Raw genomic sequence first — 26,493 nt, 5'->3', positions numbered from 1 at the left:
TCTGTGGCGCTCTTCTCTCCCCCCCCCGTCTGGCGCTCTTCTCTCCCCCCCCCCCCCCCCGTTCTGTGGCGCTCTTCTCCCCCCCCCCCGTCTGTGGCGCTCTTCTCTCCCCCCCCGTCTGTGGCGCTCTTCTCTCCCCCCCCCGTCTGTGGCGCTCTTCTCTCCCCCCCCCGTCTGTGGCGCTCTTCTCTCCCCCCCCCCCCCCCCCCCGTCTGTGGCGCTCTTCTCTCCCCCCCCCCCCCCCGTCTGTGGCGCTCTTCTCTCCCCCCCCCCCGTCCGTGTCGCTCTTCTCCCCCCCCCCCTCCGTGTCGCTCTTAGGGTGGAGCAGGTGGTACAAAAAGTTGTAACTGTGGGGATTGAGCTGATGGAAGTGGTAATAGATTAGTTGGAGACGTGATGGGCTTCCCTGAAGAGGTGAGTTTTCAGGGATCGCCTGAAGGTACCAAGTGTAGGGGATAGCGAGTTCCAGATGATGGGAAAAATAGCGGCGCTATACCGTCGAATTAGCCGTGGGATTCGGCCGCTAGCAGTGCAGTATTAACCCCCGCTAGCGGCCGATAAAGGGTCAATACCGCCCGAATGCGCCTCTGCAGAGGCATATTGCCGCGGTTTCCCAATGGAGAACCCCCCCCATCACCTCTCCCCCAATGGAGAACCCCCCATTACCTCTCCCCCAATGGAGAACCCCCGTCACCTCTCCCCCAATGGAGAACCCCCCGTCACCTCTCCCCCAATGGAGAACCCCCCATCACCTCTCCCCCAATGGAGAACCCCCCGTCACCTCTCCCCCAATGGAGAACCCCCGTCACCTCTCCCCCAATGGAGAACCCCCGTCACCTCTCCCCCAATGGAGAACCCCCCATCATCTCTCCCCCAATGGAGAACCCCCCATCACCTTCCCCCCCCAATGGAGAACCCCCCATCACCTTCCCCCCCCAATGGAGAACCCCCCATCACCTCTCCCCCAATGGAGAACCCCCCGTCACCTCTCCCCCAATGGAGAACCCCCCGTCACCTCTCCCCCAATGGAGAACCCCCCGTCACCTCTCCCCCAATGGAGAACCCCCCGTCACCTCTCCCCCAATGGAGAACCCCCCATCACCTCTCCCCCAATGGAGAACCCCCCATCACCTCTCCCCCAATGGAGAACCCCCCATCACCTTCCCCCCCAATGGAGAACCCCCCATCACCTTCCCCCCCAATGGAGAACCCCCCGTCACCTCTCCCCCAATGGAGAACCCCCCCATCACCTTTCCCCCAATGGAGAACCCCCAATCACCTCTCCCCAATGAAGAATACATTGTGTGCATGTTGCTGTAGCTCAGACTGCAGACACCCCCACCTTAGTTGTATACAGTACTATATAAATAAGGATGTCTGTTGCTACATGAAGACATAATGACCACAATTGCTGGTGGTTATTAGGCGTGAGTGTGCTTTGATGAGCACCTGGATTGGTCCATTAGGGAGTTTGCTGAATAGGGGGGGGGGGGATGAGAGTCATTAAATTTATCATTGCCAGTGGTTTGCTGTTTGATGTGTCAGGTGAGTTTGTTTTTCCATTACCTAACAAATCCTTGCAGCAAATATTGCCTATCTGACATGTCTGGTTTCCTGCCTGTTCACACACGTTCCCCTGATTAGATGTTATGCACCCGTCATTTGATACATCCACACACATTTTGGGTGTCTTTTTACCAAAGAAGCGTTCAAAAGAATGACCTGTCATGAATCTTTGAATCTGATTATCCAGCATGAGGCAATAGACTGTTAAAGCGAGCATGAGGCTATGGATGGGTAAAGCGGGCGTGAGACTGTGGATGGGTAAAGCGGGCGTGAGACTGTGGCTGGGTAAGGCCGGCCTGAGACTGTGGCTGGGTAAAGCGGGCGCGAGACTGTGGCTGGGTAAAGCGGGCGCGAGACTGTGTCTGGGTGAGGCGGGCGCGAGACTGTGTCTGGGTGAGGCGCCGGCGCGAGACTGTGTCTGGGTGAGGCGCCGGCGCGAGACTGTGTCTGGGTGAGGCGCCGGCGCGAGACTGTGGCTGGGTGAGGCGCCGGCGCGAGACTGTGGCTGGGTGAGGCGCCGGCGCGAGACTGTGGCTGGGTAAGGCATCAGACAAAATTGTACCCCCAACAATTTCCAGTGTTTAAGTCTTCACACTCTGAGAGGTTTAAATGGACATCTATCCCTTGAAATGACCTAGTGAGAAAGTCGTCTCATTCAGCAGCAATGTAACTAAATGAGAGAGCCGTCTGATTTTTAAATAAATTAAATTAAAGAAAAGCAATCAAATTACTTATAATTGCCTTCCTCATGGGACTGGCAGGATAAGTAGAAGTCATTTCTAGCTTTTATTTTATTTTGACATTTTTATACTCTGAATAGAAACTGACACATCTGGTGCATCACATCAGAATATGTTCATTATCTGCATACGGGAAATGACCGGCAGTGGCTGCGTATGATGGGCGCAGTGGCTGCGTATGATGGGCGCAGTGGCTGCGTATGATGGGCGCAGTGGCTGCGTATGATGGGCGCAGTGGCTGCGTATGATGGGCGCAGTGGCTGCGTATGATGGGCGCAGTGGCTGCGTATGATGGGCGCAGTGGCTGCGTATGATGGGCGCAGTGGCTGCGTATGATGAGCGCAGTGGCTGCGTATGAAGGGGCCCAGTGGCTGCGTATGATGGGGCCCAGTGGCTGCCTATGATGGGGCGCAGTGGCTGCCTATGATGGGGCGCAGTGGCTGCCTATGATGGGGCGCAGTGGCTGCCTATGATGGGGCGCAGTGGCTGCCTATGATGGGGCGCAGTGGCTGCGTATGATGGGGCGCAGTGGCTGCGTATGATGGGGCGCAGTGGCTGCGTATGATGGGGCGCAGTGGCTGCGTATGATGGGGCGCAGTGGCTGCGTATGATGGGCGCAGTGGTTGCAATTGAGTTTTAAAAAAAAAAAAATTGTTTTTGCCCCCCCAAAAATTTGGAGCAGCAGCTGCCACTGGTCTCTACATGGCTAGAGTCATTAGATTGTAAGCTCCTGTAGCGCAGGGATCGGTGTGATTGGCTTTGTGCGCTCGGAGTCGGGGGCAATGTAGCTATTTTCCTGGGACAATGAGGGTTAATAATTAATACCATTTTATTAAAGTCCTAATACTGTATGAAAATAGCCCAACTTCAATGTGGTTAAAAAATACATTGTCCTAATTTTCTTTTTCTTTTTCTTTCTTTTAGTTAACAAGCATAAACCATGGATCGAAACCACGTACCACGGGATCGTAACGGAGAACGACAATGCCGTCTTGCTAGACCCTCCTCTTATAGCGCTAGACAAAGATGCCCCCCTACGCTATGCAGGTATGACCCGTCTTATCAGTGTGTTCTGGGGCCGCCTTTTCTCTTATGTTGGATCTGAATTGTAAAATAAACCCAATGATGTGTTGCGCTGATATTTTATTTTTGTCTGTTTTATAATATAGATACGTTGTAGCCTTTTGTCTTTTTTTTTATTGCTAACCTTAAATTGCTTGCTGTGATCTCTGCACGTTGTTGCATAACAATTGTCTCTCGATGTTGGGCCTGGAGCCCACGTGACTCCGGACACAGTGAGAGTATTTGATGCAGAGCTTGGCTAATTGGCAGTGATGAAGCTGGCTCCCAGCCTGGCATACCGGCATCCACGCACGTCAAGTCACTGGCCGCTGTGCCTCGTCATTGCTGAATGATCACATTGGAGTGTTCTGCCTCAATGGCTTCCTCGCCCCCCGGCTTCCCAAGCCTCTGACTGCCAGAGACAGCACCTCACATCTGACCGGGGAGCGCTCTTCCAATTCTTCCACTCCGTTTACCAGCAAATTGTTCATATAATCTTATTTCTGGGAAAAACACATGGCAGTGGACAGGCTAATATACTAATGTGTGCGCATCTGGGTGGATGTTATTGATGATAACGCACTTTATTTTGCTCTCGTTCTCTCTCTTTCATGGCTCTCTCACACTCTCTCCCTCTCTTCCATAGCGCGCTCTCTCTTTCATAGCACCCCCTCTCTTTCATAGCACCCCCTCTTTAATAGCGCTGGCTCTCTTTCGTAGCTCTCGCTGGCTCTCTTTCGTAGCGCTGGCTCTCTTTCGTAGCTCTCGCTGGCTCTCTTTCGTAGCTCTCGCTGGCTCTCTTTCGTAGCTCTCGCTGGCTCTCTTTCGTAGCTCTCGCTGGCTCTCTTTCGTAGCTCTCGCTGGCTCTCTTTCGTAGCTCTCGCTGGCTCTCTTTCGTAGCTCTCGCTGGCTCTCTTTCGTAGCTCTCGCTGGCTCTCTTTCGTAGCTCTCGCTGGCTCTCTTTCGTAGCTCTCGCTCGCTCTCTTTCGTAGCTCTCGCTCGCTCTCTTTCGTAGCTCTCGCTCGCTCTCTTTCGTAGCTCTCGCTCGCTCTCTTTCGTAGCTCTCGCTCGCTCTCTTTCGTAGCTCTCGCTCGCTCTCTTTCGTAGCTCTCGCTCTCTTTCGTAGCTCTCGCTCTTTCGTAGCTCTCGCTCTTTCGTAGCTCTCGCTCTCTTTCGTAGCGCTCGCTCTCTTTCGTAGCTCTCGCTCTCTTTCGTAGCGCTCGCTCTCTTTCGTAGCGCTCGCTCTCTTTCGTAGCGCTCGCTCTCTTTCGTAGCGCTCGCTCTCTTTCGTAGCGCTCGCTCTCTTTCGTAGCGCTCGCTCTCTTTCGTAGCGCTCGCTCTCTTTCGTAGCGCTCGCTCTCTTTCGTAGCTCTCGCTCGCTCTCTTTCGTAGCTCTCGCTCGCTCTCTTTCGTAGCTCTCGCTCGCTCTCTTTCGTAGCTCTCGCTCGCTCTCTTTCGTAGCTCTCGCTCGCTCTCTTTCGTAGCTCTCGCTCGCTCTCTTTCGTAGCTCTCGCTCGCTCTCTTTCGTAGCTCTCGCTCGCTCTCTTTCGTAGCTCTCGCTCGCTCTCTTTCGTAGCGCTCGCTCGCTCTCTTTCGTAGCGCTCGCTCGCTCTCTTTCGTAGCGCTCGCTCGCTCTCTTTCGTAGCTCTCGCTCGCTCTCTTTCGTAGCTCTCGCTCGCTCTCTTTCGTAGCTCTCGCTCGCTCTCTTTCGTAGCTCTCGCTCGCGCTCTTTCGTAGCTCTCGCTCGCTCTCTTTCGTAGCGCTCGCTCGCTCTTATACGTAGCTCTCGCTCTTTCAAAGCGCTCGCTCGCTCTTTCGTAGCGCTCGCTCGCTCTCCCTCGTGCCCTTTTGCTCTCCCTCTCGCTCTTGCGTGCTCTCGTTCTCATCTCCTCTCTCATTTTTGGTTTCCATTTTTTACTCTATTGGTATCAGTTCACAATAGCAGAATATGTGGTAACATTATCTCTGTTATTTGCCAGTTTTATCAATTTTTCAGTCTTTCCTGCTCTGATTTTATCATTTTAAATATGATTTCCATGTTATTGCACTGAATTTGCTGTGTGGACATCATCTTAGTCGCTTTCTTTTGGATTCTGTATCAAAGATCAATTCACAAAAGGTGATTACAAGTATGAAAATCCGTCTGGCCTCAGGACGGTGAGAACTATGAGATTCTAGGAGGCATTTATTGAAGTGGCACAATAAAGAGTCATTTGAGCTTGTGATAAAAGAAACGCTTCAGGAGATAAAATAATACTTCATTAAAAATAGAAGCTTACAAAAGTTAAAAGTCCATGCAAAAGAAAATATTCCATAGCCGTGCCGATTATTTTGATGAGATAAAGTAATGAATGTATAAAATAACCCTTGGGCTAATCCTGTGCTTTATTACTCATTGCTGTCCATTCCCACCAGCCTCCTGTGTTGGGAGAAATGATCTGAGGCACATAAACAAACTTTAATACATGTACATACATATACACATGTTTAGATGGGACCCCTGATGCAGCGAAACCGGGGCTCAGAACAGGAGATCGTCACACAACAGGTCAGCGGGACCAGGGTGGGGGAGGAGGGTCCTTTTTGTAAGTTCATCATACAGATTTTTCTGCCTCTAACTACACAAAGTGACAAATTCTTAATGCCCTTATCAACTGCTGCATCTGTGGGGGGTCTTGGATGGATGATACATTTTCGGATTCCTCGAATCGTTTGCAAATGTCGCCCAGAAATGTATTTTCTCTCATTCCACAGAAATCTGTGACGCTGACGAGGGACACATTCCATGGGCATTGAATCAGAGAGGCTCCTTGGTCTCCCTGTAGTAAACAATATGGCCTTGTTCTGCCCCCCCCCCCCCCCCCCCCCGCTGACAAATAGCTGGGGCTTTGTCCCGGCCTCTGCAGTAGGTGTTTTGTGGAGTGTAAATTGTGAGAAGCCCATTAAGTACGCTTGAAATGTTTTTATGCGAGATCCGATTGCACAGACACACTAAGCTGCTTAGCTGCCGCTCAGCACATTGGACACAGCTCGGGTTTAGGCTCCTGCATACATCTGCGGTGGAGTAGACTGTCAGCGGGTCTCTCTGCTTGGGAACGTATGATACTAAATAGTTGAGACTCCGAATCGCCATTGGTATAAACCTGCCCTTGATTCCTGAGAATGCTATTTTTTTTTCTTTCTCTTCAATACATTTTTTCTTTTTTTTTTTTTCTTTCTTTTTCTTTCTCTTTCTTTTTTTTTCTTTTTCTTTCTTTTTCTTTCTTTTTCTTTCTTTTTCTTTCTTTTTCTTTCTTTCTTTTTCTTTCTTTTTCTTTCTTTCTTTTTCTTTCTTTTTCTTTCTCTTTCTTTCTCTTTCTTTCTTCTTTCTTTTTCTTTCTTTTTCTTTTTTCTTTTTCTTTCTTTCTTTCTTCTTTCTTCTTTCTTTTTTCTTTTTCTTTCTTTCTTTCTTTCTTCTTTCTTTTTTCTTTTTTCCTTTTCTTTCTTCTTTTTCTTTCTTCTTTCTTCTTTCTTTTTCTTTCTTTTTCTTTCTTTCTCTTTTTCTTTCTTCCTCTTTCTTTTTCTCTTTCTTTCTTTTTTCTTTTTTCCTTTTCTTTCTTCTTTCTTCTTTCTTCTTTCTTTCTTTCTTTTTCTTTCTTTCTTTCTTTTTCTTTCTTTCTTTCTTTTTCTTTCTTTCTTTCTTTCTTTTTCTCTTTCTTTCTTTTTTTCTTTTTTCCTTTTCTTTCTTTCTTCTTTCTTCTTTCTTCTTTCTTTCTTTCTTTCTTTCTTTCTTTCTTTTTCTTTCTTTCTCTTTTTCTTTGGGCTCTTTCACACGGAGCGGACCGTTTCTGGGTCCGCTCCGTGTGTCCACCAAAGCTCAGCGGGGATCCCCGCTGAGCTGTCGGCGGATAGGGCGGTCCCCGCACACAGTGCAGGGACCGCCCTGTCTCTGCTCCGCTGTCCCCTATGGGGGACCGGATGCAGACGGACCGTCTGTCCGTCTGCATCCGGTCCGTCCCGCTGAACGGAAGAAAAATAGGGTTTCTTCCGTTCGGGAAAGCGGATCCCGACTGTTGCGGATGCTCCATCCGCTAACGGACGCGATCCCATAGGGATTCATTACAAGTCCGTTAACGGACCTGTAATGAGCGGACGAACGGTCCGCTAGTGTGAAAGGACCCTTTCTTTCTTTTTCTCTCTTTTTTTCTTTCTTTCTCTTTTTTTCTTTTTCTTTCTTTCTCTTTTTTTCTTTTTTTCTTTCTTTTTCTTTCTCTTTCTTTTTCTTTCTTTTTCTCTTTCTTTTTCTTTCTTTTTTTCTTTCTTTCTCTTTCTTTTTCTTTCTTTTTCTTTTTCTCTTTCTTTGTCTCTTTCTTTTTCTCTTTCTTTTTCTCTTTCTTTTTCTCTTTCTTTTTCTCTTTCTTTTTCTCTTTCTTTTTCTCTTTCTTTGTCTCTTTCTTTTTCTCTTTCTTTTTCTCTTTCTTTTTCTCTTTCTTTTTCTCTTTCTTTTTCTCTTTCTTTTTCTCTTTCTTTTTCTCTTTCTTTTTCTCTTTCTTTTTCTCTTTCTTTTTCTCTTTCTTTCTCTCTTTCTTTTTCTCTTTCTTTCTCTCTTTCTTTCTCTCTTTCTTTCTTTCTTTTTCTCTTTCTTTTTCTCTTTCTTTTTCTCTTTCTTTTTCTCTTTCTTTTTCTCTTTCTTTTTCTCTTTCTTTTTCTCTTTCTTTTTCTCTTTCTTTTTCTCTTTCTTTTTCTCTTTCTTTTTCTCTTTCTTTTTCTCTTTCTTTTTCTTTTTCTCTTTCTTTTTCTCTTTCTTTTTCTCTTTCTCTTTCTTTTTCTCTTTCTTTTTCTCTTTCTTTTTCTTTCTTTTTCTTTTTTTTTCTGGTGGATTTTACAATGCTATTAAATTGCACTTCAAATGTTAGGTTGCACATGCATGACTGTTCAGGGTGAGAAATTAGCCTGTGCCTCCTGTACCCAGCAGAGTGAGAGTCGGAAATGCAGAGTTTTTGTACCGTAATTCTCAAAGCGATATTCAACCCAAAACCAAAAATGTATTATGTTGCAGCTTTATCGACGGAAAATTCGACGCTGGCCCGACGTCCATACTTAACATAGGATACGCCTCATATAGCAGGGGTAACTTTACGCCGGAAAAAGCCTAACGTAAACGACGTCAAATGCGCCGGGTGGGCGGACGTACGTTTCTGAATCGGCGTATCTACCTAATTTGCATATTCCTCGCGTTAATCGACGGAAGCGCCACCTAGCGGCCAGCGTAAATATGCAACTAAGATCCGACGGCGTAAGAGACTTACGCCAGTCGGATCTTCGCAAAATTCCGTTGTATCTTGTTTTCTGAATACAGAAAAAAGATACGTCGGCGCATCCTAGAAGTTACGCGGAGTATCAATAGATACGCCAGCGTAACTTCTTTCTGAATCCGGCCCTCAGACTGGAGGAAGCGGTATATGACGAAAGCACTCGGGACGGTTCGTTACAGATGTAGGGGGGAGGTAGAGGAGGCTGGCATCACCATATATGGGCAGAAAAAAAGGGGGGGGGGGGGGGGGGCTTTAATCTTTTAAGCTATTTTATTGCCTGTCCTCGTGGGCTGGGAGCCCACAAATATAAGAAAATCTCTTCCTTTTTTCGTTAATTTATTTTTTTATATATATAAAAATTATTTTTAAGATTTTTTTTTTTTTTTTTTTTACTGTGGTGCATTATGTTACATTGCAGATGGACCCGCTTGTTTAAAAAAAGTTCCCCAATTTAATCCCTGCCATTCAGTCACCATATTTTGAGCTCTGGATGCGCCCACACCCATTTCTATTATTCCAGTTATCTGCGCCGTCCTGCCCGCCCCCGGCTTCGGTATAAACTTGTAGTAGGAGAATTAGAAGATTACCCGTGGGGATTTGTGGCTTTCCCAGTGATAAACATAGCCTGTGATCCACGGCTATTTCCATTAGCGATGCTATCAAGTTCACCGTTTTCCAGACTTTCCATTAACTCGCTATTTATACGCAGTCTGCGGAGTTCTGCAAAACAGCAGGTAACAGCGATTGGTGGAAAAAATAAAAAAGACAGATAAGCTGTATTTATATGGAATGATGGCGATGTTCGGATTTTACCAATACTTTCTGTAAGTGGCGACGGGGCTAAGGAGGGGAATAGCTTGGACCTTTAGAGCCCTTTTACATTGCGGCTTTTTTTGCCGTGTTTTCGCGGTAAAAATTGCGCTAATAAAACGCTCCCAATGCATCTCAATGGACCCTTTCACAATGAGGCGTTGCGCTGGAGGAGCGTTGAGAAAAGTCCTGCAAGCAGCATCTTTGGAGCAGTGTTTGAGCGCTGAAAAAAACGCTCCAAAAACTAATTGAAAACGCTGTAAAATCACGGTAAAATAGCGTTGTTTTACCGCTATTTTAACGCTCCGCTATAGGCGTTTCCAGTGTGAAAGGGCTCTTAGTGATTTAACAGCCTTTCCTTAGAACATCAGCAATATGGAGGACCAACGTTTCCTTATATGTTAAAACTATATATATATATATATATATATATATATATATATATATAGTGTGTTTTTGATTTTACCGCTCCCTGTAGTTTTGTTTTTAAAATATTTATTTTTATATATTTTATGTTTTTTTTATTTTTTTATTTTACTGCTCCCTGTATTATACGTTTTTTCTATTAATTTTTATTTTTTTATGTTTTATGTATTTTATGTTTTCAATTTTAACGCTCCCCGTATTTTGTGTTTTTTATTTATTTATTTTAAATACATTTTTAACTAAAACATTGCCTCAGCTTACCACTATGCAATCGGTCCCATTGGACTGAATACGTTTTAGAGCAGTGGTCTCCAAACTGTGGCCCTGGGGGCCAGATGCGGCCCTTTGCTTGCTTTTATGTGGCCCTTGGGGCACTATTTCATCCACTGATACCAACAATGGGGCATAATTCCCCTCACTGACCTCAATAAAGGGGCACAATGCCTCCCAATGACACCCATGATTGGACACAATTTCTCCCAATAACAATAACAATGGGGCCCAGTCACTCCAATAATGGGATACAATTCTCCCAATGACGCCATAGTATTGAATTGCCACTGGGTTTAAAAAAGACTGAATTTAGAAAAAAATATGCTTTTCTTAGTTTCTGATGGAAAAGAAGTACATTTTTCTCCTGTGCTGATGGGGCTGCACTGGTGGGCGCTGATGGGGCTGCACTGGTGGGCGCTGATGGGGCTGCACTGGTGGGTGCTGATGAGTTGCACTAATAATCGGGCACAGAATATCTGTGCCGATCTCCCCTGATCGGCTCTTCTCAACTTACACTGTCAGTGTGAGGAGAGGAAAGCCAATAACCAGAATTTCCTTGTTTACATGTGATGAGCTGTGATTGGACACAGCTGATCGCATGGGTAAATGGCTGCGTCATTGGCTCTTTACCGAGATCGGGGAAGTGCTATGTGCCGGGGACACAGTGCACCGCCGATCCCCACGTTGCGAGCTCCCGACGTGAGCGTTGGACGACGCCATATGACCTCATCCCAGAACAGTAGAACCACACCTCAGCCGTCGTTTTCCTATATGGCGGGCGGAAGGTGGTTAACCACTTAACCCCCGGACCATATTGCTGGTCAAAGACCAGAGCACTTTTTGCGATTCGCCACTGCGTCGCTTTAACTGACAATTGCGAGGTCGTGCGACGTGGCTCCCAAACAAAATTGGCATCCTTTTTTCTTCACAAATAGAGCTTTCTTTTCGTGGTATTTGATCACCTCTGCGTTTTTTAGTTTTTACGCTGTAAACAAAAATAGAGCGACAATTTTGAAAAAAAATAATATTTTATACTTTTTGCTATAATAAATATCCCCCAAAAATATATAAAAAAATAATTTTTTCTCCTCAGTTTAGGCCGATACGTATTCTTCTTCATATTTTTCGTATAAAAAAAAATCGCAATAAGCGTTTATTGATTGGTTTGCGCAAAAGTTATAGCGTTTACAAAATAGGGGGTATTTTTATGGCATTTTTATTAATGTTTTTTTGTTTTACTAGTAATGGCGGCGATCAGCGTTTTTTTTTTTTTTTTCGGTACTGCGACATGGCGGACACTTTTGACACATTTTTGGGACCGTTGGCATTTTTATAGCGATCAGTGCTATAAAAATGCATTGGATTACTATAAAAATGCCACTGGCAGGGAATGCCACACTAGGGAGCGGGGAAGGGTTAAGTATGTTCCCTGGGTGTGTTCTAACTGTAGGGGGGGGATGGACTGAAATGGGGAAATGACGGATCGCTGTTCATACATTGTATAAACAGAAGATCAGCATTTCTCTCCCTGACAGGACCAGGAGCTGTGTGTTTACACACACAGCTCCCCGTCCTCGCTCTTTAACGAGCGATCGCGTGTGCCCGGCGGCGATCGCGCCCGCCGGGCACGGGAGCGAGGTGACGTGTGCCCGGCTGCTGGGCAAGGTAACGTATAGCTACGTGCTCTCGCCCAGCAGACCCGACCTGCCGCCATATAACTGCGGCGGCTGGTCGGCAAGCAGTTAATGAGACCTCCAGTGTGTAAAAGATCCCGCATGTCTCCTATGTGCTCCACTGAATGTAATGCCCATCGCACTGCATGGCAACGGAGACCCGCAAGTGACGTCACTTCTGGGTCAACAACAATAAGGGGAGGAGAGTAGACCCGTGTCCGCTCTCCCCTCTACCTGGTGGCACCAACTATGCTGGTCCCGGGCCTGCAGATGGGCAACCGGAGATGGGATCCGGGCAGTGTGCGGCAGCCAAGGCACCAGGACAATATTTTCTTGTTGCCATTGCTACCTGGCGCCTGGTGTTTGTCAAGCCCTGTTTAGAGTATTAGAAGAGCTGAATTATTTACATTAACGTGGGGAAACTTGCTCCAGTACTGGCTACATGTGTGAGGGCCGAGGCACTTGGACCTTCGATCGCCGGTGGACCTTCGATCGCAGGATCTCTGCCAAGCTGAGAGGTGGAAGTTCAGACTGGTTGACCCTTCCCTTTAGCGTGGATCATGTGACGGGACACATACATTTGTGAAAGGAGCTCATAGACCTAATCAACTATATATATTTTTTTTTATTTTTTTTTTGCAATGTGGCGGGGTTGGGCTGGAGGTCCTCCATTCCAATCTACAAAGGGCAGATTTATTCTATTCATGTGTCACCGGCAATGCTGGACTTGGATGTAAGGAACTTGAATGGATCCCAACAGCTCCCCCTCCTTCCTGGGGCTTATTGATGACACCGTTTTCACATGTTAAAAAGGAATGAAAGACGACCTCCTTGAAGAGACCCGGCAGAGGACTCCGAGCTTGCTGGGAGTAGGACGGGGCGATGTGCCTGGAATGTCAATGAGGAGGAGATCATCGCCGGTCTTACTGCAGACTGAATCATGTGATCAGACAATCAAAGCTCCCCATATCCCACCTGGGATCCTCTTCTCCATCCCCCCAATATTATTCTGTGCTGTGTAAGGCTGCATTCACACCTGAGCGTAGGGCGTTCGGTCGTTTTTTCGGGCGTTTTTTTTTTGCGCGTATTCATGCTTATTTGCGCGTTTGCATACAGCGTCGTGCGACGTTTTTGTACTTCGGCGTTTCTTATTTTAGCCAATAGGAAAAATTATCATCTTTTCATCACTTGTTGCTATGTTGGTAGATTTTTTTTAATCTTCTGCATGGGCGACAAGTTCTATTGATTAAAGCGACGAAACGCCCATAGCAAACGCCCGTTGTCGCGCGATACGCTCAATACGCGCGTTTCCCATTACTTTCTATGGGGGAAAAAAAACGCTCAAACGCCTCTGTCGCACGATTCGCGCGACAAAAAAAGGTCCGGGACTTGTTTGAGCTTCGCGCGACAGGCGTTTGGGCGTTTAGGCGTTCAGGTGTGAACAGTCACCATAGGGAATAATGTTAATTCTCCCCTCTGGCGTTTGTGAGCAGTGCGCTTCAGGCGTAAAAACGCCTAGGTGTGAATGGGGCCTTAGTGTTCAGATTCTGAGCCGCCAATACACTCTGCACTGATAAATGCCAATACACTCTGCACTGATAAATGCCAATACACTCTGCACTGATAAATGCCAATACACTCTGCACTGATAAATGCCAATACACTCTGCACTGATAAATGCCAATACACTCTGCACTGATAAATGCTTCGCCTCCGATTCTCACAAATAGATTTTACTGCCTTGATTTATATCTTGTGTAGAGCAAAGCACTCCGGGCTTCATAGTCCTATAACCTGCCTGGAGATGACAAGTTTACACTTATTACCGGTCGTTTTATAGGAGATGTATGAGGTATAAAAAGATATACACTCCCAGGACACTTTATTAGGTACACCTTGCCAGTACTGGGTTGGACCCCCTTTATTAGGTACACCTTGCCAGTACCCGGTTGGACCCCCTTTGTTAGGTACACCTTGCCAGTACTGGATTGGACCCCCTTTATTGGGTACACCTTGCCAGTACTGGGTTGGACCCCCTTTATTAGGTACACCTCGACCAGTACTGGGTTGGACCCCCTTTATTAGGTACACCTTGCCAGTACTGGGTTGGACCCCCTTTATTGGGTACACCTTGCCAGTATCCGGTTGGACCCCCTTTATTAGGTACACCTTGCTAGTACCGGGTTGGACCCCCTTTATTAGGTACACCTTGCTAGTACCGGGTTGGACCCCCTTTATTAGGTACACCTTGCCAGTACCGGGTTGGACCCACTTTATTAGGTACACCTTGCCAGTACCCGGTTGGACCCCCTTTATTAGGTACACCTTGCCAGTACCCAGTTGGACCCCCTTTATTAGGTTCACCTTGCCAGTACTGGGTTGGTACACCTTGCCAGTACCCGGTTGGACCCCCTTTATTAGGTACACCTTGCCAGTACCCGGTTGGACCCCCTTTATTAGGTACACCTTGCCAGTACTGGCTTGGACCCCCTTTATTAGGTACACCTTGCCAGTACTGGGTTGGACCCCCTTTATTAGGTACACCTTGCCAGTATCCGGTTGGACCCCCTTTATTAGGTACACCTTGCCAGTATCCGGTTGGACCCCCTTTCTTAGGTACACCTTGCCAGTATCCGGTTGGACCCCCTTTATTAGGTACACCTTGCTAGTACCGGGTTGGACCCCCTTTATTAGGTACACCTTGCCAGTACCGGGTTGGACCCACTTTATTAGGTACACCTTGCCAGTACCCGGTTGGACCCCCTTTATTAGGTACACCTTGCCAGTACCCAGTTGGACCCCCTTTATTAGGTTCACCTTGCCAGTACTGGGTTGGTACACCTTGCCAGTACCCGGTTGGACCCCCTTTATTAGGTACACCTTGCCAGTACCCGGTTGGACCCCCTTTATTAGGTACACCTTGCCAGTACTGGCTTGGACCCCCTTTATTAGGTACACCTTGCCAGTACTGGGTTGGACCCCCTTTATTAGGTACACCTTGCCAGTATCCGGTTGGACCCCCTTTATTAGGTACACCTTGCCAGTATCCGGTTGGACCCCTTTTATTAGGTACACCTTGCTAGTACTGGGTTGGACCCCCTTTGTTAGGTACACCTTGCCAGAATCCGGTTGGACACCCTTTATTAGGTACACCTTGCTAGTACCGGGTTGGACCCCCTTTTGCCTTCATTCCTGAGAGATTTTGCTCCATAGTGACATGATAGGATCAGGCAGTTGCTGCAGGGGAGGGGAGAGGAGAGAAGGAGGGGATGCGCTAGGCAACTAATCTTAGATACCACCGGCCCCTTTAAGAACCACCATAATGCTGATGCGGCCCACGATGAAATTGGGTTTGACACCCCTGATCTACAGGCTGGTTGTGCTGAAGTCGAACAGTAACCAGCCTGTAAATTTTTCACGAAATTACTGCCGGCGACTGTAGCAGGGAAGGCTTCCCTCCAGCAGGGATTGCCCTATCAACACTAACGGTGTTGATGGGGGAATCAAGCAAATTTCTTTCATTCTGACATCTTTAGCTCATACATTGGACTTGCTGGGTGTTGATTTGGCCCCCCCCCCCCCTGTTCAGTCTTATGACTCTTGTGCAGTGCATGCTTATTATACAATCTAAGATGCAGTGTAGGATGAACGGTTAATGAGGAGGTTGCGGGGTGTGTGGGCGCCTCTGCCATGTATATATTTGTTTTATTAACACTCGTGTCTCAGAGGAGCCGTTTGATCCGCCCCCCCCCAGTGTCTGCTAATTATTTCATCACGCCCCCTCACTGATTACCATCGGGAAGAATGAGGTCATACGCCCGGATCTGCCCCTCCAATTGATGGCGTTGTGTAGATAACGCGGTTTGCGTCTCCCCCATACAGTATCTCTGTGACTTGTGGTCCCGTGGGACCCGATAAAACCTTGGAGCTCAATGCCTCTTCCATACAAGGCCATAGGGAGCCATGCTTGTTACTGGGAAGCCGTGTCATTGCACAGCCCTTCCCTACAATGGAGGACCGCGCTCTATTATCACTGCCATCTGCTGGGTCTCTCTTCTTTCCAGCTTTATAGAAAACACATGAAATATTATCAGCGTGTGATTGGACGTCAGTCCTCGCTTTTTCACCGACGATGTTCAGAGACTCCGGAATCTAATGAACATCGGGGTAGATTGTGCCTTGCAGTAGTCGTGTAGCTTTGATAATAATGGGGTAGATTCAATAAGCAATTGCGTCTGCGTAACCATAGTTACGCAGCGCAATTGCTTACTTGCGCCGGCGTATCGAATGCTCCTGATTCAGGAACCTCGATACGCCGACTGCAGCCTAAGATATGCCTGGCATAAGGCTCTTATGCCGTCATATCTTAGGCTGCATTCTTACGCAGGCCGCTAGGTGGCGTTCCCGTAGTGGTCAGCGTAGAGTATGCAAATTGCATACTAACGCAGATTCACAACCGTACGCGAGCCCTGCGTACGCAGTTTGCGTACGTCGGTTTTTGCGTAAGGCTGCCCCTGCTATTAGCAAGGGCAGCCAATGCTACGTATACCTGTCGTTCCTGCGTCGCGTTTTTCGAAAAATTACGTCGTTTGCGTAAGTGAATCGTGAATGGCGCTGGACGCCGTTCACTTTGAAGCAAATGACGTCCTTGCGACGTCATTTACCGCAATGCACGTCGGGAAAGTTTCCCGACGGAGCATGCGCACTATGTTCGGCGCGGGAACAAGCCTAATTTAAATGATCCACTCCCCCTATGGGATCGTTTAAATTACGCGCGCTTACGCCGGGCAGTTTTCCGGAGCGCTCACGCAAATTACGGAGCTACTTCTCCGTGAATCAAGCGTAGCGCAGGTAATTTACGGAGGCGCAGCGGCAAAACGGTACGCTGCGCCTCCGTAAGAAAAGCGCAAAGCTACCTGAATCTGGGCCAATGTTTGTGGCCATCAATGGGAGAAGTGCAATTGGCCGATACAGGCAAGAGTGTAGCTGCGGGGGTTGAAGAGCTTGCGTCTGAAACGTGGCCCATGGGGGGTCTTATTTGGGGCAGCCTCACAGGTGTACCTAGGCTGGCCACACATTATGACATTTTCCAAACCATACAATATGAGGTCAAACCTAAAAACGTTCAATTTGTATGCAGTCACACAGGCCCTTCCACTACATTGCTGGGTAAATCTAAAGGAAATTGAACAAGGTAATTGTATAATGTATGGCCAGCCTGAAAGTGGAACTACGCTGCATGTGAGAACCACAGACCAAAATTCTATTTGCAGTATCTACTCGAGTATAAGCCGAGGCACCTCATTTTACCACAAAAAATGGGAAAACTTATTGACTCAAGTATAAGCCTAGGGTGGGAAATGCAGCCGCTACTGTAAGTGGGAAAATAGGGTCAACTGTGCCCATACACAGCCTCAATGTGCCCACCTGTCTCATCTGTGCCCATCTGCATCCTTACTGCCCATCTGCAGCCTCGCTGTGCCCATCTGCAGCCTCGCTGTGCCCATCTGCAGCCTCACTGTGCCCATCTGCAGCCTCACTGTGCCCATCTGCAGCCTCACTGTGCCCATCTGCAGCCTCACTGTGCCCATGCGCAGCCTCACTGTGCCCACCTGTCTCATCTGTGCCCATCTGCATCCTCACTGCCCATGCGCAGCCTCGCTGTACCCACCTGTCATCAGTGCCCATCTGCAGCCTCACTGTGCCCATCTGCAGCCTCACTGTGCCCATCTGCAGCCTCACTGTGCCCATCTGCAGCCTCACTGTGCCCATGCGCAGCCTCACTGTGCCCACCTGTCTCATCTGTGCCCATCTGCATCATCACTGCCCATGCGCAGCCTCGCTGTACCCACCTGTCATCAGTGCCCATCTGCAGCCTCACTGTGCTCACCTGTGCCCATCTGCAGCCTCACTGTGCCCATGCGCAGCCTCACTGTGCCCACCTGTCTCATCAGTGCCCTTCTGCAGCCTCACTGTGCCCATCTGCAGCCTCACTGTGCTCACCTGTGCCCATCTGCAGCCTCACTGTGCCCATGCGCAGCCTCACTGTGCCCACCTGTCTCATCAGTGCCCATCTGCAGCCTCACTGTGCCCATCTGCAGCCTCACTGTGCCCATCTGCAGCCTCACTGTGCTCACCTGTGCCCATCTGTAGCCTCACTGTGCCCATCTGTAGCCTCACTGTGCCCATCTGTAGCCTCACTGTGCCCATCTGTAGCCTCACTGTGCCCATCTGTAGCCTCACTGTGCCCATCTGCAGCCTCACTGTGCCCATCTGCAGCCTCACTGTGCCCATCTGCAGCCTCACTGTGCCCATCTGCAGCCTCACTGTGCCCATCTGCAGCCTCACTGTGCCCATCTGCAGCCTCACTGTGCCCATGCGCAGCCTCACTGTACCCACCTGTCTCATCAGTGCCCATCTGCAGCCTCACTGTGCCCACCTGTCTCGGTGCCCATCTGCAGCCTCACTGTGCCCACCTGTCTCGGTGCCCATCTGCAGCCTCACTGTGCCCACCTGTCTCGGTGCCCATCTGCAGCCTCACTGTGCCCACCTGTCTCGGTGCCCATCTGCAGCCTCACTGTGCCCACCTGTCTCGGTGCCCATCTGCAGCCTCACTGTGCCCACCTGTCTCGGTGCCCATCTGCAGCCTCACTGTGCCCACCTGTCTCGGTGCCCATCTGCAGCCTCACTGTGCCCATCTGCAGCCTCACTGTGCCCATCTGCAGCCTCACTGTGCCCATCTGCAGCCTCACTGTGCCCATGCGCAGCCTCACTGTACCCACCTGTCTCATCAGTGCCCATCTGCAGCCTCACTGTGCCCACCTGTCTCGGTGCCCATCTGCAGCCTCACTGTGCCCACCTGTCTCGGTGCCCATCTGCAGCCTCACTGTGCCCACCTGTCTCGGTGCCCATCTGCAGCCTCACTGTGCCCACCTGTCTCGGTGCCCATCTGCAGCCTCACTGTGCCCACCTGTCTCGGTGCCCATCTGCAGCCTCACTGTGCCCACCTGTCTCGGTGCCCATCTGCAGCCTCACTGTGCCCACCTGTCTCGGTGCCCATCTGCAGCCTCACTGTGCCCACCTGTCTCGGTGCCCATCTGCAGCCTCACTGTGCCCACCTGTCTCGGTGCCCATCTGCAGCCTCACTGTGCCCACCTGTCTCGGTGCCCATCTGCAGCCTCACTGTGCCCACCTGTCTCGGTGCCCATCTGCAGCCTCACTGTGCCCACCTGTCTCGGTGCCCATCTGCAGCCTCACTGTGCCCACCTGTCTCGGTGCCCATCTGCAGCCTCACTGTGCCCACCTGTCTCGGTGCCCACCTGTCTCAGTGCCCATCTGCAGCCTCACTGTGCCCACCTGTCTCGGTGCCCACCTGTCTCAGTGCCCATCTGCAGCCTCACTGTGCCCACCTGTCTCAGTGCCCATCTGCAGCCTCACTGTGCCCACCTGTCTCAGTGCCCATCTGCAGCCTCACTGTGACCACCTGTCTCAGTGCCCATCTGCAGCCTCACTGTGACCACCTGTCTCAGTGCCCATCTGCAGCCTCACTGTGACCACCTGTCTCAGTGCCCATCTGCAGCCTCACTGTGACCACCTGTCTCAGTGCCCATCTGCAGCCTCACTGTGCCCACCTGTCTCAGTGCCCATCTGCAGCCTCACTGTGCCCACCTGTCTCATCAATGCCCATCTGCAGCCTCGCGTACCTTTGTCATGCAACTGCAGTCGACGTGTTCTGTCAAAAGTTCCAACTTATCAAATTCTCCAACCGGGTGTACTGCACGTGCGCGTCCACGAGAACGTCTTTCTGCTGCACATCGTCAACCTATCAAATACACCAACTCCACTAGCCACGGCACCTGCACAGTCTTCGTTTAACGCACGATAATCCCCTATCGCACACACCAAAAAATACGTTCTCGTGGACGCGCTCGCGAATGCGTGGAACGGCCGCCGACTACCATTAAGACAGCATGACACAGCGGGAGACTCGAGTATAAGCCGGGGGGCTTTTTCAGCATTAAAAAAAGTGTTGAAAAAGTCGGCTTATACTCGAGTATATATGGTAATTAATTTCTATTATTCAAAGCAAACTCCCACGCCCATCCATGGCTGTGCTTTATTTTGCTGAGAAATCACTGCCGCTCGTGCACGCGATCGCGCCCGCTGGCCACGCACATCTGGATCCCCCGCTGTGCATCGGGCGCCCGCCCTCTGGTGGCTCTCTTGGGCGAAGCCATTCTGCCGCAGTACATCTGCAGGAGCCGGTCGGGAAGCGGTTAATAAAGTATTCAGTATTAGACCTACATTGTGGATGCCCAAATCTGTTGGACCGCTTTCACACGAAGGGCCCAATCGGGTCCACCTGTCGGTTATTTTTCAGGCAGACCTGATCGGACCCTTTATTTACCCCTCTGGGTGTAAACAAACTTGTGTTTGTTTACACTCGCCTACCTCCAATCCGATCCAGAAAGGTATCTGTGCCCCTCACTCTAGATGGGTGGATCAGAGCCGTGGTTCTCAACCTCAGTCCTCGTGTACCCCCAACAGGCCATGTTTGCAGGTTCTCGCACAGGTACTTTAACCACTTAAGGACCCATTCACGCCGATATACGTCGGCAGAATGGCACGGCTGGGCACATCCACGTACATGTACGTGGCCCTTTAAACCCAGCCGTGGGGTCGCGTGCACGCGACCCGGTCCGAAGCTTCGTGGCCGCGGGACTCGCGGACCCGATCGCCGCTGGAGTCCCGCGATCGGTCCCACGGAACTGAAGAACGGGGAGAGCTGTGTGTCAACACAGCTTCCCCGTTCTTCACTGTGGCGCCGTCATTGATCGTGTGTTCCCTTTTATAGAGAACCACAATCAATGACGTCACACCTCCCTACAGTTAGAAACACATATGAGGTCACACTTAACCCCTTCAGCGCCCCCTGTGGTTAACTCCCAAACTGCAATTGTCATTTTCACAGTAATCCGTGCATTTTTAATGCATTTTTTTTGCTGTGAAGATGACAATGGTCCCAAAAAATGTGTCAAAATTGTCTGAAGTGTCCGCCATAATGTCGCAGTCACAAAAAATCGCTGATCGCCGCCATAAGTAGTAAAAAAAAAAAAACTAAAAAAAAAAAAAAATGCAATAAAACTGTCCCCTATTTTGTAAATGCTATAAATTTTGCGCAAACCAACGATAAACGCTTATTGCGATTTTTTTTTTTACAAAAATAGGTAGAAGAATATGTATCGGCCTAAACTGAGGAAAAAAAAATGTTTTTTTATATATTTTTGGGGGATATTTATTATAGCAAAAAGTAAAAAAATTGGCGTTTTTTTTTTTTCAAAATTGACGCCCTTTTTTTGTTTATAGCGCAAAAAATAAAAACCGCAGAGATGATCAAATACCACCAAGAGAAAGCTCTATTTGTTTGTGGAGAAAAAAAAGGACGCCAATTTTGTTTGGGAGCCACGTCGCACGACCGCGCAATTGTCGGTTAAAGCGACGCAGTGCCGAATCGCAAAAAGGGGCCTGGTCCTTTAGCTGCATTTTGGTCCGGGGCTTAAGTGGTTAATGCATAGGATGCATTAAGGTGAAAAAACAGGAACCTTTACAACCCTTTTAAAGAGAAGACTAAATCTCAAGCTGGCCCATGTGTAGAAAGGGGTTCATATTTCCATCCACTGTGTGGTAAACTAGTCCGGATGGTGGATTTGGCCCATTGGGTCAATCTTCCCATTGACTTACCCAACTGGAGCCAACGCAAACCACTAGATCTGTTTCTTTGACTCGGTATAAAGGGGTCTCTTGTGATTTAGAAGCCTATTTAAAAAAAATGAAACCTCTGGCTTTATGTTGTCCACCAACTTCTGCAGGAATTTCCTTTCTCTTCTCCGAATTTGGAACCCCCCCCCCCCTCCATCACATACAGACAAGTACTATGTAGTTCAGTGTGCTGTGATTTGCTCTCGATCGGTAAGGAGATCTTCCCCGGGAAGCTGCCATGGACTGATCTCCAGCTTGCAGTATAAAAGCTGAATAATGGAAACATCTGCAATTACCTTTGAATGGGAATTGTTTGAGTTTGGGTGACGTCCTTTGATGAAACCATCCCTGGGAATCCGCATGTCTCGTCCTGAACAAAGCTCTGTTCTGCATGGAGAAGAGCAAACATTCTGCTAAATTGGGATCTCACATGTCTTTGTTCTCCCGTGAATGATGGTCTATTGTGACGCTGCCACCTGGCAGGCCTGAGGAAGGTGCCAATTGTCTGATCCATCCAGGTGAAACGTGAGGCAGTTATATAAAAAACAAACCTTATGGGCAAAACGGTGAACCTGATTATACAAACGAAGTGCATCTTCCCTGCTGGCTGTCATTACCGTCGCTGCTCTGCTGTAACATGCTCTGCATAATGCTGGGGGATCCAAGCTCACCTTAATGAGGCTTAGTAATAATTATTCAATTGTGCTTAATGTAAAGTGTACCGTATATACTCGAGTATAAGCCGAGTTTTTCAGCACATTTTTGTTGTGCTGAAAATGCACCCCTCGGCTTATACTCGAGTCACCTTTGTGCACCTGATCTCCCGGATTTTGGGGACCCAGTACCGGCCGGCCGTAGTTTTTTGTCCAGGGGGACCTACGGCCGGTAGACATGTGCACAACAAAAAGTTAGAATCTTTAAAGGGGTTGTAAAGGTACAATTTTTTTTTCCCTAAATAGCTTCCTACCTTAGTGCAGTCCTCCTTCACTTACCTCATCCTTCCATTTTTCTTTTAAATGTCCTTATTTCTTCTGAGAAATCCTCACTTCCTGTTCTTCTGTCTGTAACTCCACACAGTAATGTGAGGCCTTCTCCCTGGTATGGAGTGTCGTGCTCGCCCCCTCCCTTGGACTACTGGAGAGTCGGGACACCCATTAACACAAGCTCCTTTCTCTATCTGCAACGTAGAGAGCGTCCTGACTCTCCTGCTTGCCCCCTCAAGGGAGAGGGCGAGCACGACACTCCACACCAGGGAGAAAGCCTCACATTACTGTGTGGAGTTCCAGACAGAAGAACAGGAAGTGAGGATTTCTCAGAAGAAATAAGGACATTTAAAAGCAAAATGGAAGGATGAGGTAAGTGAAGGAGGACTGCACTAAGGGAAAGGAAGCTATTTAGGGGGAACAAAAATTGTACCTTTACAACTCCTTTAAGGAGATATTTGCAGAAAATCGGGCCCTTCTGCATGCATGCGCGGGAGTGACGTCATCGCCGCTCCGGCCAGTCACAGCGCTGGAGCGGCGATACCCAGAAGTCACTCCGGGTATCATGGCGGAGGAGAGGAACGAGGGTCGGTGCGGGTTCTTCGATCTAAGGCAAGGAATTGATAATGAGCTAGTATGCTAGTCATACTAGCTCATTATGCCTTTGCCTTGCAGTTTTTTTTTTCCTGGGTATACAGCCGCTTTAATATTTATTCCATATCCCCCCCCTTTTATTTCTCCCCTTTGGATCAATAATTGCTTTATTGGATTTTTAAACTATTATATATTAGGTGCAATGTGTATGTTTTGTTTGTTTTTTGTGAAGAAAAATTTAATAAAAAGATAAAAAATTAAAATAAAAATAACATGAAAAAGATGCACTTCGCAGCCCACAGACCATACCGCCGGTGACCGGTCCTTTGGGCTCAGCGTGTTTCTCCATAACTATATTGTTTTCTCAGTTTGCATTGTATTCCTGCTTCTTCTTCCCCCAGCAGCCCAGGACGGGTCAGGTACACCAAGTGATTATTAAGCCTTTTGTATGGACAACTAACTTGTGATGTTTTGGTTTTTCTTCTCTCTGTGTCTCTCTGATCTGACCTTCTCTCCCATGTTACTGACACAGGTTTATTTTCTCTCCCTTTAGAGAGTTTTGAGGTGACAGTCACCAAAGAAGGTGATAACGGGTTCTTTCTCTCCTCTTATGACTTATTAACCCCACTAACTTTTTGGTTCTGAAAACAAAAACGACAAAAAATAAATGGGGAATCAGCACTTGGCTCCTTCAGCGCCATACAGCCTGCTGCAGAGCGTTGCTCGCCAGTACTGGCGCTGAAAGGGTTAAACAGAAGATACTCTGATCCCTTTTTTATATAATCTTCTGTTTTCATTTTTTTTTTTTTTCATTTGGATCATTTTAATTTTCTAATTCCAAATGAATTGTTATGTGATGGAAATCCCCATGTTGATTAGAAATATCTAGCGATCAGACATCCGTTTCAGGACAGTGATTGGATTAGCTAGGTTGAGGTATGTTTGCTTAGGTTTCAGGATGCCGCGTAAGTACTATTGTGGTGGTTTACAGCACAGCGGGGTTAGAAGCACCCGAAAAGCGCCACTATAACAGCGGTAAGATCCCTTTCACGCTGCTAGTGCAGCCGATGAAAAGGTTAAGACTTGCCCACAAAGTGCTGCTGCGTAAGCTCTGCCCATTGATTTCAATGGCAGGGGGGGATAAGGAACCATGTATACAGCTCTCCCGGACCGCCCCAGAGATGCTGCGCACAAGACTTTTTTTCCGGGCCTGCAAACGCACCGCCCCAGTATAAGAGCACTCAGACTTTCAGGCCCCGTACACACGAGGAGACATGTCCGCTGAAAATGGTCCGCAGACCACGGCCTAGTGTACGGCCTAGCGGACAGGTTTCCAGCGGACAAACGTTTCTAAGCATGCTTAGAAACTTGTCCGCTGGAAACATGTCCGTCGGACATGTCCGATGGTTAGTACGCCTAATCGGACATGTCCGCTGGTTATTACGTCTAACCAGCGGATCGAAATCCCGCGCATGCGTCGAATTGATTCGACGCATGTGTGGAAGCATTGAACTTCCTGGTTTGCGCACGTCACCGCGTTCTCTGTCCGCGGGGATTTTGGTCTGATGGTGTGTACACACATCAGACCAAAATATCCCAGGAGACATGTCCGATGAAAACGGTCCGCGGACCGATTTCATCGGACATGTCTCCTCGTGTGTACGGGGCCTCACACTGGGGAGGCATGAGAGGCGCTTTTCATGCGATTTACAGGTGCGCTATTTTTAGTGCTAAAACGCCTGAAAAGGACCTTCAGTGTGAAAGAGGTCTTAAGTGCTGCTTGGTCCCCCCAGCTCTCTCCTCATTGGCTCTTTGATATTGTCTCAGCTCAGCCAACGAGGAGGGAGAGCCCTCATCCAGCGATCGGGGGGGGGGGGGGGACTCGGGTAAGGGGGGGTGCAGCTTGTACACAGGCCACGTTCATATTGAGGGTGGGTTTGAAATTGTGCGACTTCAGTCGAACTCGCATAATTTCAAAGCGTCCGATTTCAAGCTCGTTTTCACAGACATCTGTGTGACTTCATACACAGATGTCTATAGTAATCGCCCCCCAGGTCGCCAAAAGTGTCGCAGAAGCTACTTTTGGGGATCGGTGCAGCACCACAAAGTCGGCGTCGCACCGATTTAGACGGTGCCATTGCCGGTGACTTGTCGTTAAGGTTCCCCTATCGCGATGGTCCCTGTAAGGACTGCGCAGGCGCAATCCTTGCCGACAGAAATCTCCGAACCTCGGCCGGCATCCAGGCTCATTCCTTAACATCCCCGTGGATTGGAGGATGTTAAAAAAAGAGCCAGGAGGCCAAGCGAGCGGAGCGAGGACGTGAGGCCGACTGGCCACTTTCCTCATTCCACGTCGCCCTGGATGTCGGCCGAGGTTCGGAGATTTCGGTCGGCAAGGATTGCGCCTGTGCAGTCCTTACAGGAACCATCTCGATAGCCGGAACCATATCGTCAGATCACCGGCAATAGGCTCCGATTTGGCATGCGATGCGACTGTCAATTTGCATGTCAAATCGGCTCAATGTGACCGTGGGCTCAGCCTTTACAACCACTTTAATTCCTCATATAAAGTTGGTGAACAAAGCCAATCAGATCATTCATCTATGGCAGCGTTTCTCAACCCTGTCCTCAAGTACCCCCAACAGGCCATGTTTGCAGGTTTTCCTTTTTTCTTGCACAGGTGCTTTAAGTCAATGGCTTGGTGTTTTGGACAGCTATTTTCCCAAAGCATGGCCTGTTGTGGGCGCTTCAGGACAGGGCTGAGAACCACTTCTCTATGCCACTGGTCTCCAAACTCTGGCCTGTGCGCTAGATGCTTACCTTTTTTTTTTTTTGTACAAACTTTATTTGAAAAGTACAACATGGTACATTGTGCTGCTGTACAATGACATGCGATCCTTTCCAGTGCGCTGTGATAAAAATGCGCCATGTCTGCATGTTATCGCAGATCGCTGCCGTGTAGATCTGGGCTGCATTGCAGTGTGACTAGGACACATAGAAAACGGTTGTTGTCGGTGTGTCCTGGCGGTGACTGGCGTTCTTCCAGTGCAGAATAACACCGGTCACCACACTGGCCCTGAATGTTCTATAAACCTGATGACGAGGGCAGAGCCGGCTTGTCTGGCTCTCAGGACGGCAATGTCACCGGCCCTCTGTAAAATCCTTTTTTAGAAGTTGCCTACCCTATGCATGTATTTTATTAGCATCGCCCTCCTATAACTAGAATTGTATATTGGGAGCAAACCTCATACCTCTTCCAGCTCTGCCTTCTTGTTAAATAGCTTTTGTAATGGATGTCTGAGCCGCTGATATT

At 48.7% G+C, this 26,493-nt stretch overlaps 1 protein-coding gene across 4 annotated transcripts in view; it reads left to right on the top strand.

Annotated features, from left to right (window-relative positions):
* CLSTN1 (calsyntenin 1) overlaps window positions 1-26,493 on the top strand; it is a 112,900-nt gene that overhangs the window by 26,197 nt on the left and 60,210 nt on the right. For 2 of the 4 annotated variants that reach the window (XM_040326402.1, XM_040326400.1), the window contains exons 2-3: window positions 3,231-3,353; window positions 23,734-23,763. In XM_040326402.1, the coding sequence (XP_040182336.1) occupies window positions 3,231-3,353; window positions 23,734-23,763 (153 nt within the window). The remainder of the gene's footprint in view (window positions 1-3,230; window positions 3,354-23,733; window positions 23,764-26,493) is intronic. The other 2 variants (XM_040326403.1, XM_040326401.1) reach the window with 1 other exon arrangement.

Source organism: Rana temporaria, chromosome 10 (genome assembly GCF_905171775.1).
Source record: "Rana temporaria chromosome 10, aRanTem1.1, whole genome shotgun sequence".
In the NCBI taxonomy this organism is placed as follows: Eukaryota; Metazoa; Chordata; class Amphibia; order Anura; family Ranidae; genus Rana; species Rana temporaria.
The sequence above is the reverse complement of the archived record's forward strand: the minus strand, read 5'-3'. Positions and strand labels throughout refer to the sequence as shown.